The following is a 22325-nucleotide window of genomic DNA, read 5'->3' as shown; positions in this document are numbered from 1 at the left end:
ACAATCAACACACTGAAACCACAGACAAAAAACTTTCCTTTGGTGAACTCACAGATTATCTTCATATGGCCAAACTTTGTTCCGATTGGCAATTCCACAGAATCCAGTCAAGGAAACCCAGTTGCAATTAGAACATGGCCTATTCCTCAAAACCAGTCAAGCAGCCAGCCCGGTGGTCATGAATTCCACCCAGGTAGCCAGTTCATCGCTAACTAGGGTGTTCCTACTGAAAATCCAGTTCCGTGTGATTTGGCCTTTACTCACGTAGTAATTAGAACCAATAGTTTCTAGGGAGAGGCATTGATTGTAGCTGCCTAACCTCGTAACTGATAAAAATAAGTGTCTTAAGAGATAATCCTTATTTAAATAATAGAATAGCCTAACTGGGGTGTTCCTACTGAAAATCCAGTTCCGTGTGATTTGGCCTTTACTCACGTAGTAATTAGAACCAATAGTTTCTAGGGAGAGGCATTGATTGTAGCTGCCTAACCTCGTAACTGATAAAAATAAGTGTCTTAAGAGATAATCCTTATTTAAATAATATAATAGCCTAACTGGGGTGTTCCTACTGGAAATCCAGTTCCGTGTGATTTGGTCTTTACTCACGTAGTAATTAGCACCAATAGTTTCTAGGGAGAGGCATTGATTGTAGCTGCCTAACCTCGAAACTGATAAAAATAAGTGTCTTAAGAGATAATCCTTATTTAAATAATATAATAGCCTAACTAGGGTGTTCCTACTGGAAATCCAGTTCCGTGTGATTTGGTCTTTACTCACGTAGTAATTAGAACCAATAGTTTCTAGGGAGAGGCATTGATTGTAGCTGCCTAACCTCGTAACTGATAAAAATAAGTGTCTTAAGAGATAATCCTTATTTAAATAATATAATAGCCTAACTAGGATGTTCCTACTGAAAATCCAGTTCCGTGTGATTTGGCCTTTACTCACGTAGTAATTAGAACCAATAGTTTCTAGGGAGAGGCATTGATTGTAGCTGCCTAACCTAGGAACTGATAAAAATGAGTGTCTTAGGAAATAACCCTTATTTAAATAATAGAATAGCCTAACTGGGGTGTTCCTACTGGAAATCCAGTTCCGTGTGATTTGGTCTTTACTCACGTAGTAATTAGAACCAATAGTTTCTAGGGAGAGGCATTGATTGTAGCTGCCTAACATCGTAACTGATAAAAATAAGTGTCTTACGAGATAATCCTTATTTAAATAATAGAATAGCCTAACTGGGGTGTTCCTACTGGAAATCCAGTTCCGTGTGATTTGGTCTTTACTCACGTAGTAATTAGCACCAATAGTTTCTAGGGAGAGGCATTGATTGTAGCTGCCTAACCTAGGAACTGATAAAAATAAGTGTCTTAGGAAATAACCCTTATTTAAATAATAGAATAGCCTAACTGGGGTGTTCCTACTGGAAATCCAGTTCCGTGTGATTTGGTCTTTACTCACGTAGTAATTAGAACCAATAGTTTCTAGGGAGAGGCATTGATTGTAGCTGCCTAACCTAGGAACTGATAAAAATGAGTGTCTTAGGAAATAACCCTTATTTAAATAATAGAATAGCCTAACTGGGGTGTTCCTACTGGAAATCCAGTTCCGTGTGATTTGGTCTTTACTCACGTAGTAATTAGCACCAATAGTTTCTAGGGAGAGGCATTGATTGTAGCTGCCTAACATCGTAACTGATAAAAATAAGTGTCTTACGAGATAATCCTTATTTAAATAATAGAATAGCCTAACTGGGGTGTTCCTACTGGAAATCCAGTTCCGTGTGATTTGGTCTTTACTCACGTAGTAATTAGCACCAATAGTTTCTAGGGAGAGGCATTGATTGTAGCTGCCTAACCTCGAAACTGATAAAAATAAGTGTCTTACGAGATAACCCTTATTTAAATAATATAATAGCCTAACTAGGGTGTTCCTACTGGAAATCCAGTTCCGTGTGATTTGGTCTTTACTCACGTAGTAATTAGAACCAATAGTTTCTAGGGAGAGGCATTGATTGTAGCTGCCTAACCTCGTAACTGATAAAAATAAGTGTCTTAAGAGATAATCCTTATTTAAATAATATAATAGCCTAACTAGGGTGTTCCTACTGAAAATCCAGTTCCGTGTGATTTGGCCTTTACTCACGTAGTAATTAGAACCAATAGTTTCTAGGGAGAGGCATTGATTGTAGCTGCCTAACCTAGGAACTGATAAAAATGAGTGTCTTAGGAAATAACCCTTATTTAAATAATATAATAGCCTAACTGGGGTGTTCCTACTGGAAATCCAGTTCCGTGTGATTTGGTCTTTACTCACGTAGTAATTAGCACCAATAGTTTCTAGGGAGAGGCATTGATTGTAGCTGCCTAACCTAGGAACTGATAAAAATAAGTGTCTTAGGAAATAACCCTTATTTAAATAATAGAATAGCCTAACTGGGGTGTTCCTACTGGAAATCCAGTTCCGTGTGATTTGGTCTTTACTCACGTAGTAATTAGAACCAATAGTTTCTAGGGAGAGGCATTGATTGTAGCTGCCTAACCTAGGAACTGATAAAAATGAGTGTCTTAGGAAATAACCCTTATTTAAATAATAGAATAGCCTAACTGGGGTGTTCCTACTGGAAATCCAGTTCCGTGTGATTTGGTCTTTACTCACGTAGTAATTAGCACCAATAGTTTCTAGGGAGAGGCATTGATTGTAGCTGCCTAACATCGTAACTGATAAAAATAAGTGTCTTACGAGATAATCCTTATTTAAATAATAGAATAGCCTAACTGGGGTGTTCCTACTGAAAATCCAGTTCCGTGTGATTTGGCCTTTACTCACATAGTTTCTAGGGAGAGGCATTGATTGTAGCTGCCTAACCTAGGAACTGATAAAAATAAGTGTCTTAGGAAATAACCCTTATTTAAATAATAGAATAGCCTAACTGGGGTGTTCCTACTGGAAATCCAGTTCCGTGTGATTTGGTCTTTACTCACGTAGTAATTAGAACCAATGGTTTCTAGGGAGAGGCATTGATTGTAGCTGCCTAACCTAGGAACTGATAAAAATGAGTGTCTTAGGAAATAACCCTTATTTAAATAATAGAATAGCCTAACTGGGGTGTTCCTACTGGAAATCCAGTTCCGTGTGATTTGGTCTTTACTCACGTAGTAATTAGCACCAATAGTTTCTAGGGAGAGGCATTGATTGTAGCTGCCTAACATCGTAACTGATAAAAATAAGTGTCTTACGAGATAATCCTTATTTAAATAATAGAATAGCCTAACTGGGGTGTTCCTACTGGAAATCCAGTTCCGTGTGATTTGGTCTTTACTCACGTAGTAATTAGCACCAATAGTTTCTAGGGAGAGGCATTGATTGTAGCTGCCTAACCTCGAAACTGATAAAAATAAGTGTCTTACGAGATAACCCTTATTTAAATAATATAATAGCCTAATAATAAAATGTGAACATACACAAATTGGCGAGACTTAGCTAGCAATGATGCTGCACTTATCACTATCCAAGGAATATACGGAAATATACACATAGGGATGGTGTGGTTGTTATGTTTCAGATTACTTTCTAGATATGGGTTTGGTTTGGTTTGAGTTGGTGTTTTAAGTCCACTTTATGCACAGTAAGGCTAATCGGGACTAGACCTACAGTTTAAAGTGGGATCCGAACCACTTGTGCCTCCACCGGGTATCGAACCCGGGACCCCTTGATTACAAGGCAATCTAGATATGGGTAGGAGGGAGATATTCTCTCTTTCTGGTAAAAATGTTGAGAAAATTGGTGATTTATAAGGTGATTCTCAAATACTCTACTCTTTTTTTCCTGTTGGTTTGAATTTACAAACATTAATCTGTGCAATACATACATTTTGCAAGTGCATAAATTTTATACTGATAATTACAAAATTAGTTTTGTTATAAAAGTACTTAAAACATATTATATCATCGTGAGTAAATCACACACGCCTTAAATATGAATTAGTTTTGTTTTAGACGTGTGTTTGCATGCACTTTTGTTTGAAATATTTGGTCTAGGAATTAATTCGTGCTCCTGGACAAGAGATGGCGTAACGAGCGTATCGTTCCACAGTTCCGTGTAGCCACACATGCGTTGAAAACTCCTGTCATCGCGCATCGTTCGTAGTATAGGGCAGTTGATTGTCACGTCAACAACAGCATTTTGTAGTCAACTGAACATGGTGCAGTTCGTGCCAGATAAAGTGTTTTTGCAGGGTGTTCTGCTTCATTACTTTAACATGCAGAAAAGTGCTACCGAAAGTCATCGTATTTTGGTGGAAGTGTATGGTGACCATGTGCTAGCTGAGCGAACGTGTCAGAAGTGGTTTGCACGGTTTAGAAGTGGTGATTTCGGCCTGGAAGACCAAGAGCGACCTGGACAGCCAAAAAAATTTGAAGACGAAGAATTGAGAGCATTGCTCGATCAGGATTCGTGTCAAACGCAGGAAGAACTTGCAGAAGCATTAGGCGTTGATCAAACAACAGTTTCCAAACGCCTCAAAGCCATGGGAATGATTCAAAAGATGTCACATTTTGTTCCACATGAATTGAAAGACAGAGACGTTGAAAGACGAAAAACCATTTGCGAATTGCTGCTTCAAAGACAGAAAAGAAAGGGGTTTTTGCATCGCATTGTTACTGGCGATGAGAAGTGGATCCATTACGAGAACCCGAAACGAAAAAAGGCCTGGGTGAAGCCAGGTGAACCAGGTCCATCACAACCGAACCGAGATATTCACTGTGCAAAGGTTATGCTGTGCATATGGTGGGATATGAAAGGTGTGGTGTACTATGAGCTGCTGCAACCGGGTGAAACTATTAATGGAGAACGTTATCGACGACAATTAATTCGTTTGAAGCAAGCTCTGGCCAGGAAACGACCAGAATGGGAGAACAGACATGATAAACTTATTTTTCAACATGATAACGCTTGCCCACATGTCGCAAAACCGGTCAAAACCTATTTAGAAAATGTCAGATGGGAAGTTTTACCCCACCCGCCGTATTCACCAGACGTTGCTCCTTCGGACTACTACTTGTTCGATTGCATGAATAACGATTTGATTGGACAGCGGTTCACTTCTTCAGAAGATATCGAAAAATGGGTCTCTGACTGGATCGCTTCAAAGGATGAGGACTTCTTTTGCCACGGAATCTGTAACTTGCCTGACAGATGGGCGAAAGTGGTGGCTCGCGATGGACAATATTTTTCTTAAGGTATTTATGTATTTTGTGTTTGAACTACAGCTTCAATGTGTGCGTAACAACTGCACGAATTAATTCCTAGACCAAATAGCATTGAGTTAATCAGTATGAATGTGTTGTTCTTAGAGAAATATGATTTTTAGTGATACTGGTTGTTTCAGAATTTCTGCAACTATTTTTTTATGAGTTTGATGTGGACTGTGGACATTTTAAGATATTCATACTTTTTCTTTGTTTTTTTTTGCCATTGTAAAGCTTCTCTTTTTCTTTTTCGAATTACTATTATTATTATCAGGGTGGCGACAGACCTGGAAAACTGGGAAAAGTCACGGAATCTGAGAGGTTAAAAAAAAGTCTGAGAAATGTCAGGGAATGTTGTCTTGATTGACTTTTTTTTATGCAATGGAATGAATGTGCCAGCCATTTCCTTTGAAAGATGTCATTATTGAAGTGCTGCATGGGAACAGGAAATCTTGTTGCTTGGTCTGAGCATCAACTTTTAGGCCCCTTTTATGCAGAACACAATTACAGTGCCAGAAACTAATGATGGTAGGGGGAGAGAGAGAAATTTCCGGAGGGACAGGGAAATTGATAAACCTCTAAATATTACGTGGAAAATACATTGAATTATAATTTCTTCTTGTCTGTGTGAGAGCAGTAAGGGAACAGGTCTGTGAACAAATCGAGGTGATGGATGAGTGGGGTGGGGGCAGACTACTGGCTCCGTCCGATAGCTGTCGGACATCGTAGTACGGCATTTTGTCAAATATTCTGAAGGAACATGGAAACAATTAGGGGCACTATGCAACCCTGTAATTTGTCGAATGTCGTGGTACAGCATTTGTCTGATGAACATTTTAGGCTCAATTCATGCATATTATTTTTGTCGAATATTCCCGTCCAACTATCGTTGAAGTTCAACAAAATGTCTCACTACAACATGCAACAAAAATCTCATGCATGGCACTCTTATGGAATTGATTGTTTTTGGATGTCTTCAGACTGGAACATCCGACGAAAATGGCATACATATGTAAACAGAGCCTTGCATATCCAAGTTTGTCTGCTGTGGTACCACATTTCATTGAACGAAGTTTTTCGCTCTGTTTATGCATGAGATTTTTGGCGAACATAACAGTTCGATATTTGTCATTCTGGGACATCCTACAAATATTTGCATGCATTGCACAATCCGATGTTTCTTGGATGTTCCAGTACGATATTTGTTGAAGTTTACGACGTTTGTCGGATGGAACATCCAACAAAAATCCCATGCAAAATTGGAGCCTTAGCCTGCTGCACCACTGGAATTTTATTACTCTTTTTGGCTCACTTAACCTTTTTTAATGTAGCAATCCGTACGAAGGTTTTCTTTGTTCCCCTTGGCGTAATACTGGTTTTGCACAAGTTGCCATGCATTTACAATGACATTGAACTATTCTTTGATATCAAGAAGAATCCAACAAATCACGATATATGTTGAATAGTACCACAAAAAGTGAAACAGAAATCTGCATTGGTAAACGTTATACAAATTTGACAAGCGCATGATCCCAAGTTTTCTGCAATACTCGTATTGCAATTACGTTTCCTCTGTCCTGTCTGTTTAAACTCTTGAGAGTTGGATATTAATCTGTCGCGAAGTTCAATGTGCAATGTTATGAAATATCATACTAATAATAAATACATAAATATTTTAATATTATAATTACACAAATCATTCAGTCCTAAAAGCTTATATCTTTCTTCAGTAATTGACGTTTCATTGCCAACCCTGCTAAATTTTCATATTTCATCTACTGATTTATATGAGGGGCATCCAGAAAGTACGTTCCAATTAGCAGGGACCCGCAAAAGCGATAACAGTGTACAATGTTAATTGCTGTATAGTAGTGTTTATGAATGTGCAGAGATGTCTGGACACATTTTACACCCATTCAAAATTGCGAAATAACGCGAATATGGCATAAAATACATTGTTGGCATTTTCCGCCAATCTTAAAGAATGTACGAGGTGCATCGAGAAAGTAAGTTTCCCTATTTTTTTCCCGTGAAAGTAAACATAATGAGCCGTGTAAATTGCGCATGCGCTGCAGAACTAAGACGTATCAATCATATGCCAGGCGGACAGATCCCGCCCGGCAGCAGTAGCGAGGCAGCAGTGGTCCGAAGTGGAAGCTCGTATTCCTTCTCCCGCCGCATGTGAGGTTCGGTCGGTGATAAATTTCCTGAATGCACAAAGCATTGCGCCAATTGACATTCATCGTCAGCTCTGTGAGGTCTATGGGCCGAACATTATGAGTAAGCAGATGGTGCGTCGCTGGTGTCGGCAGTTTTCGGAAGGTCGTCAAAGTGTCCATGATGAAGAGCGCAGTGGGCATCCGTCCCTCATCACTGATGATCTGGTTGAGCTGGTGCGGCAGCGCATCGTAGAGAACCGTCGCTTCACGATTACGGTGTTGAGTAGCCTTTTTCTGCAGATATCGCGATCCGTGTTGCATGAGATTGTCATGCAGCACCTGCTGTTCAAAAAATTGTGTGCCAGGTGGGTGCTGAAAAACCTGACACCCGAACACAAAATGAAACGTTCAGGAGCAGCACTGACATTCCTGCAACGGTACCATGATGACGGCGATGATTTCCTCTACAGGATTGTCACGGGCGATGAGACGTGGATTTCGCACTTCACCCCGGAAACCAAGCAGCAGTCAATGCATTAGCGGCATAGTGGATCTCCGGTCAAGAAGAAATTCAAACAGACGCTGTCGGTACAGAAAGTGATGTGCACCATGTTTTGGGACAGGAAGGGCATTTTGCTCATTGACTTCCTCCCCAGAGCTGAAACGGTGAACTCTGACCATTACTGTGAAACACTAAGGAAATTGTGACGTGCCATTCAAAACAAGAGGCGTGGCATGCTTACTGCAGGTGTTGTGCTCCTCCATGACAATGCTCGTCCACATACGGCTTGGCGCACAGCAGCTGTTTTGACGGAATTTGGCTGGGAGTTGTTTGATCATCCACCTTACAGTCCTGATCTGGCTCCCAGCGATTTTCACGTTTTCTTGCACCTCAAGAAATTCCTGTCCTCCGGTGAGCATTTTGGCAACGACGAAGAGCTGAAGACGTCTGTCACACTCTGGTTCCATTCACAGGCGGCAGAGTTCTACGACAGTGGGATCCAAAAGTTGATACCACGATACGACAAGTGTCTCAATTCTGGTGGTTGCTATGTTGAAAAATAGCTGAACCTTTGCTGTACCTGTTGCCAATAAATGGTTTCCTGAAACTGTGTTGTTTTTTTTTAAAAAAATAGTGAAACTTACTTTCTGGATGCACCTCGTACTTAAACAACAAAAAATGCAACGAAATCTAACATAGGCCTACTTGCATTTTTTTAGGCTTATAGAAACAAAATGTGCCATATTTGTGTGTATAGAACATGCAAGTTTTCCAACATTTTATCAAAGAGAGAACTATATTGCATGTTATACATGGAAAAATTCCGATATACAAATTAGATCACCATGAAAGTGTAATTTTAGGTATATTCCCCAGAAAATGCACTAAAATGAAAATGTGAATTGGGGGGGGGGGGATGGCACCAATTTAGAAAAAATGACGAAAATCAAGATCCCTACCAATCAGGCATAAGTAAAACAAGAACATCAGTAGTAGTTGATTTTATTTAGTTTATTTAGTTAATTGTCAGGGAAAAATGTATAATTTTGTCCTGGAAAATCTGGAAAAGTCAGGGAATTTCATTTCTGCTTGTTCGTAGCCACCCTGTATTATATATGTGTGTTTGTGTGTGTGTGTGTATATATATATATACACAAATGATTAAGGAGACTGTAAACACTTACCACACGAAAGGAAATAAGTTGATATTTTGTGAGATTACCGTATTGTCATTCGAGAAGAAAGAGATGCACAGTTTCACGTAGTACAGGAGCACAGAATATTTATTTTTGTGTTGTGTTTACTGTCTCCTTCATCATTTGTGTTTATCTGCCCTTCTGGCACTTTTTCTCGTTATATATATATATTCCGGCTGTCGGCTAATCGGGCCTGTCACAGCCTACACCTGGGTGGTGTGGCTGCCACCTGTGGGTTCTCAGCCCTTGTTTTTCTGTCGGGATTCCAACTCCCTTAGCCTTTCTGGATCCCTGCAGGCCCACAAGCTGTCCATGCCACTGGACACTCTCCCACACTCTGATAGCCTTGCCGGTCCAGGACTGCTTATTTGGATTTCCCCTTGTTCGCAGCTTCCCCTCATATCTGAGATAGTGAAGAATATTACGAGAAGAGGACAAGATTGGAACTCCGTAGAAAGAGAGGAGTGGTGGAAGACCAGAAAAAATTGGAGAGGCTTGACTTCTATGCTGACCCAGGAAGATGCAGGAAACGGCGAAAGATGATGATGAAAGCTACAGCTAATTAAAAGTATTTGCTTTATTTGGCAACACCGTTCATAAATATTTAGTAGTTAATAGGTCATAGTGCAATTTTCTCTCCCAATATGTGCAAATAAATAAAAGAAACCTCAAAATTTTCACAGTGGTGGAATTTGAAGTGCCATATGATGTAATACTGTGGTTTACCATGTAAAACTACCTGGTATGTTGTCTTTTGAAATGCAATTATATGGGAAGAGGAATGTTCTGTTTTAGTGGAATATAATATAGGCTGGAAACACTGCATCTAACATTTATTCATGGGTATATGTAGCACTCTATTTGGAAAATATATTTGCACGCAGAATTGTAATGTTACAATCATCATAGGCTTGTGGGTCTGAAATGGCAGTGTGGAAGGTATTGACTTGATTAAAATAATGCATATTATTTGTTTGAGAGTTCTTAGGTCTTTTCTTTTCTTTTTTAGTTGAACAAGAAAGTTTAAGTGGGGAAATTTTCTGTCGCCTGTGTGCTCAGAAATCTACTGATACTGTTTCAGTTTTTAAAATGCACGAGGGTGAAGTTTCCTATGATGCAATTATCAATATGTGTTTACCTATCAAGGTAAGTTATAGTATTTGATCTATGGTAATAAATAGTATTTCACAATATATCGTCCAGACGATGTATCGTGATATTGAAAAAATATCGTCCAGGCGATATCAACTAGACGTTATATCATTTCGATATTTTGGTGATATACTGGGTGTCCCACGTACAACCAGCCTGCCTGTTTTACATGGAAACGCATACTGGCTGGTTTTATGTGGGACATCGTGCTATACGAGGGTCACTATTTATATTTTTAGCCTAACAATGAAAAAACAGGAATTTGGCATTGAAAACTGCTTTAATGTTTTTCGAAGTATTCTCCTTTATGGTCAATACACTTTTGCATTCGTTCGAACCATTTGTCAAAGCAGTTTTTTCAATCTTCTTGAGACACCTCCATAATATTGTTTTTGAACGCATCAACGGCGTCTTCCGCCGACGAAAATCGTTGTCCACGCAATTTATTCTTGACATTCGGGAACAAGAAGAAGTCATTGATGACCCATCAATTCGATTTTTTAACTGTTCATAAAGTCGGTTGTTAGACGAGATGTGTGACAGCTGGCATTGTCTTGATGAAGAATGATCCGACGGCGTTTGTTTGTTTTCCGTATTTGACCGAAGACCTCTGGCAAACAAATTGTTGTGTACCATTCAGAGTTGACCGTTCTACCTTCCTCTAAAGGCACAGTTGCCACATGACCAGTTTTCCCGAAAAAACAGGCGACCATTTGTTTCGATGTGCTTCAAGCGCGAACAACTTTTGTTGAATTGGGTTCATCTTGAAACACCCATACAATCGACTGCTGTTTACGTTCCGGCTCACATGCATATATCCATGATTCGTCACCTGTTACAATCTTATATACGTCTTTTGAAGCACCACGATTGTATTTATTGAGCATTTGTTTGCACCAATTGACGCGAGTGTCTTTTTGAGTTTTTGTCAAATTGTGTGGGATCCAACGAGAACATACCTTTCTCACAGCTAAATGATCATGTAATATTTTATATATGCTGGTGGAACTAATGCCTATGGTTGCCTCAATCTCACAGTATGTCACACGACGATCTTGCAGTATTAGGTTTTGCACAGCATCAATGTTTTCTTGAACAACAACTGATTTTGGACGACCTTCGCGAATGTCGTCGGTGAGCGAATGGCGGCCACGATTAAATTCGTTATACCAGCGTTTCACAGTGGCCAAGGATGGGGCTTCATCGGCAAATGTGGAAGTAAGTTGATCGATGCACTCTTGTCTTGATAATCCACGTCGAAAATCATAAAAAATCATCGCACGAAAATGTTCACGAGTTAATTCCATTTTACTGTTGTCGCGCAATCTCCAAGGCAACATAAGGAACACAAATGAAGCTATTGACAAAACATTTGAAGTACGTTATGGTCAATAATGCCAGACGACTCCGTGCAAACGTCAAATCGCGCCTAACTTCAATCAGTGTTGCCAAGGCTCAAAATATAAATAGTGGCCCTCGTATCATGTGTTATATCATCATGATATTTTGGTGATGTATATCATGTTGGCGATATGTCATTACAATATTTTAGCGATATATATATAATGTTGGGAATATATATCATGGATATGATATATCGCCGATATCACAATATGGGAAAAAAATATCGTATCGTCTGCGACGATATTTTCTTGATGATATATCGCAATGTCAAATTTCCGATATTGTCCATCCCTAGTAATTAATTTGCTTGTATCTTCTTTGCTACAGATGTTGATTATATTTTTTTTACTGAATTTATTAGCAGGGAATGGCAAGTAATGTTTTCCGATACTAATAACGGATGAACCACCAAGGTCTAGTCTCTAGGGTGTTTTGACTGTCATGCGGGAGACCCTGGTTTGATTCCCGCTGGCTGTGATCTAAGGTTGGAATTTGCATGACAAATCACAAATCATTATTCAAAATGGCCACCCTTAGCACGCACACATTCCACAAGTCTTTGTGGCCACGCATCAATTGAATTACGCAACACATCGACTGGAAAATCAGCAACTGCCTTCAAAAGAGACCGACCGCTTTAAACTTTCAATATTGGGATCTCTCTTCTTCCAAGCCATCTCCTGAGGCTTGGACCACAATTTGTAGTCCAAAGGGTATAGGTCCGGACTTGCAGAAGGCCAATCCGAAGTGGAAATGAAGTCTGGAACATTTGCCTCCAGCCACTGTTGTGTTGTTCGGGCCTCATATGCTGGGTCTGAATCCTGCTGGAAGCTCCAGTTCTGACCATGGAAGAGAGTGTTGTTGAGATTCTTGACTAGTCTCTCAAGCACTGTCTGCGGGTACACTTTGGCTGATGTTTTTACCCCTTTTTCACAGAAATGGAGCGTGCCCTCATAGCAAATGCTCCAGACTTCATTTCCACTTCAGATTGGCCTTCTGCAAGTCTGGACCTGTACCCTTTGGACTACAAATTGTGGTCCAAGCTTCAGGAGATGGCTTGCAAGAAGAGACATCCCAATATTGAAAGTTTAAAGCGGCCGGTCTCTTCTGAAGGCAGTTGCTGATTTTCCAGTCGATGTGTTGCGTAATTCAATTGATGCGTGGCCACAAAGTCTTACGGAATGCGTGTGTGCTAAGGGTGGCCATTTTGAATATTGATTTGCGATTTTGATTTGCCATGCATCCATTTCAGTAATGTTATTAGGATATTAAAATATCTCTCAGCATTTTGTGTCAATTTACTTAAAACTTTGTGAGAGTATTTATGGTAAGACTAGGTATATTATATTGCTTTTGTGCCACTTTTGACTGATCGTTACAGTGAAGATGAGTAGTGATGAGATGAAATTGATGAAGGGACACTCAGAAGGAACATTCATGCCCAGGGTAGGATTTCAACTCTGGAACTTTAGTGGTAACATCCTAAGTTTACAACTTAACATGCTCTGCCACAGAGCCAGCAGGGTGTATTGTTATCTAGGACAAATAAATAGAGAAACTATTTGCTATTTAACACCATGCAACTGAACAGAATTCTATAGATAAAGCTGCAGAAAGTAATCGTCCAAAACCATTGACCCCTTCAGAACTTGTTTTAAATTCTAGCAGAAAATATTCAAAGTGTGCTTATTGTTTTCTTTGTGTTGTCCTGGCTGCCCTTACTGATTTATAGCCCTTGGTTTTGATATGAAGTTTCTGTATAACTATAAATAAACTTTAAATGTTGGTTAATTTTAGGTTACGAAAGCTGACGATTTGCCACTGACAATATGCAATAAATGTTTGGGAAGATTAGTCATTTGTCATAAGCTTTCTCAAAGCTGCAAGATGGCACAAGATGTTCTGAAGAAAGTTATGGAAGAAGGAACAGAAATTGCCAAGGTAAATAGTTGCAACTGCGTAACGGAGCACTTTACTTAAAATCCACCATTAAAATATTTCAAAAATCGAAGCAAGATATTGATGTTTGTGCATCAAATTAATTGTGTATTATAGACCCAAGACCAACAGTGTTGCCTTAGAACAAAGTTGTATTTTTTAAAAAAGTAACTTTATAACATCTATATTTTTATTTCACATTTCTAAGGACCTGTAACTAGGGCTGCCATAGCCACCCCATTTTCCTTTTCAAGTTGCAAATTTTCCCTTAGTGTGTGCAAAATTTCCCTTTTACAAGTTAAAATTTCCCTTCGAGAGGTGCAAAATTTCCCATTTAAAGATGAAAATTTCCCCGTGAAAGATGTAAAATTTCCCTTTTTAATCCAGATTTACCTTTCAACTTAGAAAAATTGAAATTATGTTCACAACTTTATTTTGTATTGCTATTTTTTCCATTGATTTATAGAAATATTATGGTTGATTGAATGGATGGAAATAGACATGAGAATACAAGATAATGAAGGTTATTGAAAGAAAAATGTGTACTTTCAGAAAAATAACAAAAATTGAAAACTGATAAATATTATATTTACACTAGCTGTGTTATTCCAATAACTGTAAAAGTGGAAATATATTAATTGTTTGAGGAAAATTTTAATTGTAGTTTATTGGGGGAGAAGGCAAGGGGAGTAAATTACAGACAAAGAATTAGAAATGTATTTCGTCCTAAGTGAAATTGTGCTTTCCCTATTTACCTAAAATTATGCCTCAATTTCCCTGAGGGGAATTTACCTTTATGTGGCAACACTGTCTCTGACTGGTCAAATGGAATTCACAAGGTTATTTTTATTGCAGTTTGTCAATTGAAAGTCTTTCAAAAACCCCAGAAAATTACTTATGTGTAAGAAATGAATTTGCGTTAGGCAATGAATATATTATACAAGTACATCTAACAACTGTTTGTACTTCCAAGAGACCAAAACAACTGGGTTTTGTCAGCAACAATTAACGATCTTGGTACTGATTCAACAAGCTATGTAATATGTAGTACAGTTGTTTTTCTTACAATTCCATTGGGTCTGATCATCCTAATGAGAGATTTGTGAAACCCAAAAAAACTGGATTTTTTTAAAATCCATGTATTTTTTCTTTTTTACAAAACAACCTTATCATCTTCAAAGTACTCTCCATGACACTTAATATATTTGTCCAATCTGTGATTCCATTCTCGGAAAACATTTTTTTTTTAAACTCATCTGTTGTGACGGCTGACAGCTCATTCCTCGTCTTGTCTTCACCTCTTCTACGTCGCCAAATCACTATCCCTTCATGTCCCTCTCCATTCGGGGAAACAAAAAAAAGTTGCACGGAGCGAAGTCAGTTGAGTAAGGGGCGTGGGGCAAGAGAGTCATGCTGTTGTTTTGCCAAAACCTTGCTTTTGGAGCTCTTCTTTCAAAGCACTCGACACTCTTTTTGCTGGTCACAGATTCCGAGGCACAAATTTCGCAGCGACCCTTCTCATTCCCAAATCTTCTGTTAAAATTCGCTGAACCGAGCTCCAAGATAGTCCAGATAATGTTCCCAGCTCTTCAATGGTCCGTCGTTGGTCTACGAGCACAAGTTCACGAATTTTGTCAACATTTTCGTCCATTCTGGAAGTTGACGGACGTCCAGAACGAGGTTTGTCATCAATCAATATGTCACCTTTTTTGAAGCGAGAAAATCATTTGTACACTTGAGTTTTCCCTATTTTGCTGTCCTTGTAAGCTGTGTTCAACATCTCAACAGTTTCTGCGGCATTTTTCCCGAGCAGGAAATAAATTCTCTTACATCAGCCATCACAAAAAACGAGGTGCGAGTAAAACTGCTTTTACGAAAAAAAATAAGCGTGAACAGAGACGACCTTCCCCGGCGAAGCCACTGGGTGCACTGAACTCACAACGAGTTGCTCGACGCTTGCCTAGCCGGAAAAATTCGTACTACGGAAGCTCTGCCCAGCGCAGCGCTATTCCATTTTTTTGGGTACCCCCTCGTAAGGTGCTGTTTATAAATATATAGGGAATAATATATTTTCCAGCACAACACATAATACAGTTTCTTGTGTCATATTTTCTAGTATTTAATGTTGTGACTTAATTCAACTTTCTGCTATTGCAGGGAAATAAGACCACCTTGGTTTCACAAGATCCAAGTGCTCTGGAATCAAGTGATGAAGTATCAAGTAATTCATCTGGTGAAGACGAAGCAGCTGTAAAGAGGTGAGTAGTGAAGCAACGAGAATTTTCGCAATGCTCATGTTGGTGGCATTTTGCTTTTCATTCAGCATTCTTTACTTTCTTCTGTATGGTGCAGCAGGCCTTTCAACACCACATCTTAGCTTTTCGTTGGATGATGCATCGTCCCATTTCCATCCTCTGTGTCAGAGTGGTTAGCACAGCATGCCACGGTGCTAGAGGTCCTGGGTTCAAATCCTGGCCTGGGCGTGCGAGTGTTCCTTCATCAATTTCATCATATCGTGACTCATCCTCATCTTCGCAATTAACCAAAAGTGGCAGAAAAGCAAAGTAAAATAACAAGCGAGCATCATCCCATTACTACTGTTATCTGCCTCTATATTGTTCGTAAGAGCTCTGGAAAAGTAGGTGTGAATTTATGGTATGGTGCCTTTATATTACGAGGGTAAGTCATTAAATAACAGGAATTTTATTTTAAACTTTATAGAGATTTATGCACAACAAAAATTTGTATTTCGGGACTTAAAATGGTTCCTTAGCAACATGCCATAAAGGTGTCATGACGATCGAGCAGTATGCACCTGCACAGTAGCTCGTACAACATGACCACTCCACTGTTGACTTGAACTGTAGAACAACAAAGTGTTATTAATTTTTTGTGGTCAGAGGGAGTGAAACCTTCTGAAATCTACAGCAGAATGAAGGTTCAGTAGGGAGACAATTGTTTAAGTCGGGGCAGAGTATATGAATGGGTGGAGAGATTTCAAAATAGAAGTTGAATTGTCAGTGATGAGCAACGGAGCGAGAGACCAGTTTGCGTGGCAATTGAGGCAGTGAAACAGCAGATTGATCAGCGAATCTGTTAATTTAGAACGTTCTCCCCTGACAAACAATTGTCTCCGTATTGAACCTTCATTCTGCTGTAGATTTCAGAAGGTTTCACTCCCTCTGATCACAAAAAATGAATAACACTGCATTGCTCTTCTACAGTGCAAGCCAACAGTGGAGCGGCCATGTTGTACGAGCTACTGCTCAGGCCCATACTGCTCGATTGCCATGATACCTTTATGGCATGTTGCTAAGGAACGATTTTGAGTCCTAAAATACAAATTTTCGTTGTGCATAAATAAATCTCCATAAAGTTTAAATAAAATTCCTGTTTGTTAATGACTTACCCTTGTATTATAACTTGAAGAGCAAATTTGAAGGCACTTATGTAGAGACAAGACTTGACACTCAAAATGTTGACCAAGACAGAATTTATTGTAAAATAACACACTATAAATGTAACGTTTCCGTGCTCTAACATTGGGTCTTCTTCAGACATAGATTCACACACACACACAAAAACACAAAGGACAAAATATAAATCACATTTCATGGATTTTGTAATTAAACATGCAGTTCTTTATCAAAAGTAATATCCTATGAACCATTCATGTTTTTCATGGAATATTTGCGATTTCGTATCAGATTGGTAATTATCGGTAATATTTTTATTGGTAGTTTTATCAATATCAGAAATTTCATATCAGTCCATCCCTACTACAATGGAATAAAATAAACAAAAATCCACTCATTAATTATAACCATTAAAGTTCAAGTATTATTTACAGGTCCGAGGGGATACAGTCAACTGTAGATAATAATAAGGAAGCTAATAAGGATATTAATGAAGACAGTAGTGTAGAGGAAGCATCAGATGGGAAAATAATAGATAAAGCAGATTCACAAGTAAGTTTTTAACAATATCTTTGGGTACATTTTACCTGATTTTTACTTCTGTTGTATTTCTGTCAATTATAAGTTCTAAAATCAATAACAATTTGGAGCTAGTCCTAGCTGGTTGGAATTATTGTCTATATAATAATTTTGTATTAGCCAAAAGTAACAAATGACCATGCTGATGACATAGTGATAACATTGTTGCCTTATCATCATGGGGTCCCAAGTTTGATACACTGTCCAGTGGTTTGGATCAAATTTTAAACTTTGGGTCTAGTCCTGAGTAGCCTATAAAGTCGGCTTAGCTTTGGCTTTCAACTTGTAATTAAAGGGCCCCGGGTTCATTACACAGTGATTCATTTCCCACTTGAAACTATATGTCTAGTCCCAATTAGCCTATCTCTGCATAAAGTAGATTTCAAGCAAGCTTTGGCTCTTAATTTTAAATCAAGGTCTCCCAGGTTCAATCCCTGATGCACATGATTCAGATCCCACTTTAAACTATAGGTCCAGTCCTGATTTGCCTATCTGAGCATCGAGTGGACTTAAAACAAACTTTGGCTCTTCTCAACTTGTAATCAAGGGGTCCCAGGTTCGATTTCCAAATGGAGGCAAATTTTTGGATCCCACTTTAAACTTATTTTCCTGTAGTTTACGGTTATTACAAGCATAAGAAAACAGTTTTTCTTTGTGACGTTTCAGGAGAACACACGCTCCTTTCATCAGACATTTATTTTCATTGTGACTAAAGATACAGTTATAACAATGGTTAGTAATTTTTTAAACAAAAATAATCCGTTATATAATGGATGTTGTCAATGTTACATTGTTGTAATATAGCAACTTAACTGTGAAAAAAGCAGTCTGTTTTATTTTTATTTCAGATTTTTTTTAAAATTAAGAATCCCAAATATCATCAGGTAATTCAAATTCATCATTGTTTTCACAAAGTTTCTTGATGTTTTTTGTTACATTAAATTTTAAAGATGGTGGCTTACTCCATTTGTGAAAAAGAAAACTCCATACTGGATCTATGTTACCATTTTCATTATTTAATTTATTCCAGTTATTAATTATTATTAATTAATTTCATATTTTAATTTATAATCTGATGGTTTAGGAATCCAGAACAGCGGTATGGAGATAGTCATTTTTGTAGCACAGCCGAATTCTGCACTATGTTCTGGCAGATGTTTTGCGGAGACTAATACAGGATGACATAAGTGAAGGCATCTTCCACAGCTGCTCTTAACTCTTGTGTTGTGCGATAACTGTTATTTCTGGCTCTATTAATCATGAGGTGAGATTAGGACTTCTTTGAGGCCAGGCTAATGTAGATGGGTAATCTTCAGAACCTCTTCCAATTCACTGCCTTGGAAAGTCTTATTCAGATAATGACACACTTGCAATGCAAAGTGTGCCAGAACATGGCACAGAATTTGGCTGCGCTACGAAAATAATGGTCTGCATACTGTTGTTCCAGACTCTTAAACCATCAGGTACATGTCCATGTCAAGCATTCAACCATATAACCATCGCAGTGTCAAAAATAAAGGCGGGTACGCCCACTTTGTGACCACTCTGTACATTAGATACATAGATAGAGACTTTTGCCAGTGCAATTTACCTGGACGGGCATCCTGTTTCTTAGTTCTGGGGTTTACAGCAAATTGTCTCTTTGTTTAGCAGTGACTCTTATGCCTAACTCCACTTCCTCACTTTTGCCTGTATTGGGTTATCACTGTATCCCATAATTGGTTTTTGGGCAATTAGCCTTATTTTATAACCACATGATTCACAATACATCTCTATTTCCAGAGATCATTGAATACATGTGAGTTCACCTTTTATGGTTTAGCCACTCCCCTCTCTCTTCCAACCTTGGCTTTTAGCCAATGGGCTGACTTCGGGATGAAAGGGTTTCCAGTTGATATCATGGCTGTCACTTGCCAATGTCTAAGAGCTCAGATAATTCAGTAAAGAATTTATTATGTAAATGGCTCCTTGTAAGGATGGTTGGTAAAATCCATCTGTTACACTTTGGCTACATAGAACTCAGTTTCTTAGTAAATATTAGGAATGCACAAATTCACCAATATCATAAAAATCCTAACAAATATTCCATTTTGTAGGAAGACTAACCTGAAGGTAGAAAAACAATATTAAGATGGATGTGAAGGAAATGAGTAAGGATGGTCTTTTCGAGGATGGAAACAGATCGACCACCAATTTTGCTACATCAATAAACCTTTGGGTTTTAGAATACAAGAGGGGTTTGCTACTTTTGAATATATATATATATACACAGGGTGTTCCAGGAGGAAGCGGAAATACTTTGGGAACTGGTAGTATGGATGATTGTAAGCAAAAAAGTTCATATGAACATGGGTCCAATTTTGAACGATAACAGAGATATGATCAGAAATAAAAATTATGTAGGAAAACGTAAACAAAAACAGTAACAAGTAAAACATGGCAATGTAATGGTAATTGTGTAAGTAAATACTCATGTTATTCGATGCTGGATAGATGCCGGAGCCTCTTCCACCGTCAGAACAATTCCAGATTTCCACGGTCAGGAGTCGAACCCATGACCCTTGGAGTGGTAGTGGAACGCCGTACCGATCGAGCTACCATGGCCCCTTAGTAAACCATACCATTACCTGACAATTTCGCAAGATTGCCAACAGGTGGCAGCACACGTGACACAGTTACTCATCGAAGAGTCTTACCTGCAGTGCTGCGAGAGTGTGTACTTGGAACACGTGCACATTTGTGAGATGCTGTTATCTGGGTTGTTTCCGTAGCAGTTCACAGACAGTTACTGTCAAATGGCATATGCGGATATGGTGTTTGTGTACGGGTTTTGTAATGGAAGTGCGCATGTGGCTGTTAAAGAATACAGGAGGCGTTTTCCATTACGAAGGACACCAAATAAGGTAGTGTTTACTAATACGTTTCGTGCATTGAGAGAGTGTGGAACACTTCCCAGTGCTAAAGTGACTTCCGAACGTGAAACCAGACAATCTGTTGACAAATGGGAGGAAATACTTACCATGGTGCAACAAAGTTCTACCACTAGTATCAGACGAATTGCAACATGTCTGGGTATTCCACATGACATTAACTGGGGAACATTTGTATCCATTTCACAACCTAACAGTGCAAGACTTACGTCCTGGTGACTACGCTTCCCACCGTCGATTTTGTCATTGGTTACTTCAGCATGCAGTACAAGTGCCATACATTTTATTCACTGATGAGGCAACCTTCACTCGTACTGGTGTGAATAATACCCGTAAGAGAGACACTTGGGCTCGGGACAACCCTCACGAAACCCTTGTCACAGGGCACCAAGACAGATTTTCCATAAACGTGTGGTGTGGCATGGTTGGCGACATTCTTCTTGGCCCAATTATCCTTCATGAACGCATGAATGCACAGCCGTACCTTCATCTGTTACAAAATGATTTGACGGACCAGTTAGACGATGTTCCTTTGCACACAAGGCGGAACCTCATCTTGCAGCATGACGGAGCACCTGCTCATTCCAATCGGTTGATCATTCAACATCTGAATTCCACCTACCCTAATCGATGGATTGGTTGTCGTCGTCGTCGTGGTAGTGTCTGGTTCCGTGACCACCTCGTTCTCCCAACCTAACCCCTCTTGATTTCTGTTTATGGGGGTGGATGAAGCAGGAGGTTTACCGGGAAAGGGTGAATACAAGGAATGAACTGCACATTTATTTGCATTATGATTGCTGCTGCGTTAATCCGGGAACATCATCGGGAAATTTGTAGTGCAACACAAAATGTCCTCTGACGTGCTCAAAAGTGCATTGATGTTGGTGGTGGTATTTTTGAGAATGTCCTCTGACCTGCTATCATGTCTGTGGCCTTTTCCCTCCTTACATTCGTTCATGTGAGTACTGACCAGCAGGTGTTAACATTTCATTTTTCTACATTTATTGCTTGCTTCATCACTTAATTATCGTGTACTAATACTGCTACACCACAAATTCATGCAATAAAGATTAGTATCAGCATGTCCCTTCTCGTATTTACTTACACAATTACCATTACATTGCCATGTTTTACTTGTTACTGTTTTTGTTTACATTTTCCTACATCATTTTTATTTCTGTTCATATCTCAGTTATTGTTCAAAATCGGACCCATGTTCATATGAACTTTTTTGCTTAGAATCACCCATACTACCAGTTCCCAAAGTATTGCTGCTTCCTCTCAGAATATATATATATATATGTGTGTATGTGTTTTTTTTGCAGAAATTGTTCAATTTTTTCTACAATTGTGGCACATCTCATTTTAGGAAAAGCAGACCACTTTCGTTGCAGAAGATGAAAATATCATGCTTACAAGTGATTCTGATAATGATGATGATCATTTGTCAGTGGATATGGCTGTAGAAAATGACTATGATGTGGAGAAGATTGCTGTCATACATAGGTAAGTGTTGATGTGACGTTTCCCCAGAACCCTCCACTTTTTTCCCTTACATTTTGGATAATCCAAATATCTGGATAATTTGGATAATCAAAATATCCAGAATATCTGGATAATTTGGATAATTAGAAATATCCAGATTATTTTAATATCAGATATCTGGATAATTCAAATATTGGATATCCAGATATCAGAATATCTGATAACCAGATAAAATTTTATCTGGATTTGACCATTCCTAGTAGGAATTTCACCATGGTTTTCACTCCTGCTCCATGCCAAGAAGTCATCTAGGGG

General features: G+C 38.8%; 1 protein-coding gene across 1 annotated transcript in view; it reads left to right on the top strand.

Annotated features, from left to right (window-relative positions):
• LOC145997416 (uncharacterized) overlaps positions 1–22325 on the top strand; it is an 81441-nt gene that overhangs the window by 11636 nt on the left and 47480 nt on the right. Inside the window, exons 3-7 of the mRNA XM_083134441.1 lie at positions 10116–10252; positions 13460–13603; positions 15758–15858; positions 17451–17568; positions 21895–22031. Of these exons, the coding sequence (XP_082990567.1) occupies positions 10116–10252; positions 13460–13603; positions 15758–15858; positions 17451–17568; positions 21895–22031 (637 nt within the window). The remainder of the gene's footprint in view (positions 1–10115; positions 10253–13459; positions 13604–15757; positions 15859–17450; positions 17569–21894; positions 22032–22325) is intronic.

Source organism: Lepisma saccharinum, chromosome 13, assembly GCF_977018435.1.
Source record: "Lepisma saccharinum chromosome 13, izLepSacc3.1, whole genome shotgun sequence".
NCBI lineage: Eukaryota > Metazoa > Arthropoda > Insecta > Zygentoma > Lepismatidae > Lepisma > Lepisma saccharinum.
The sequence above is the reverse complement of the archived record's forward strand: the minus strand, read 5'-3'. Positions and strand labels throughout refer to the sequence as shown.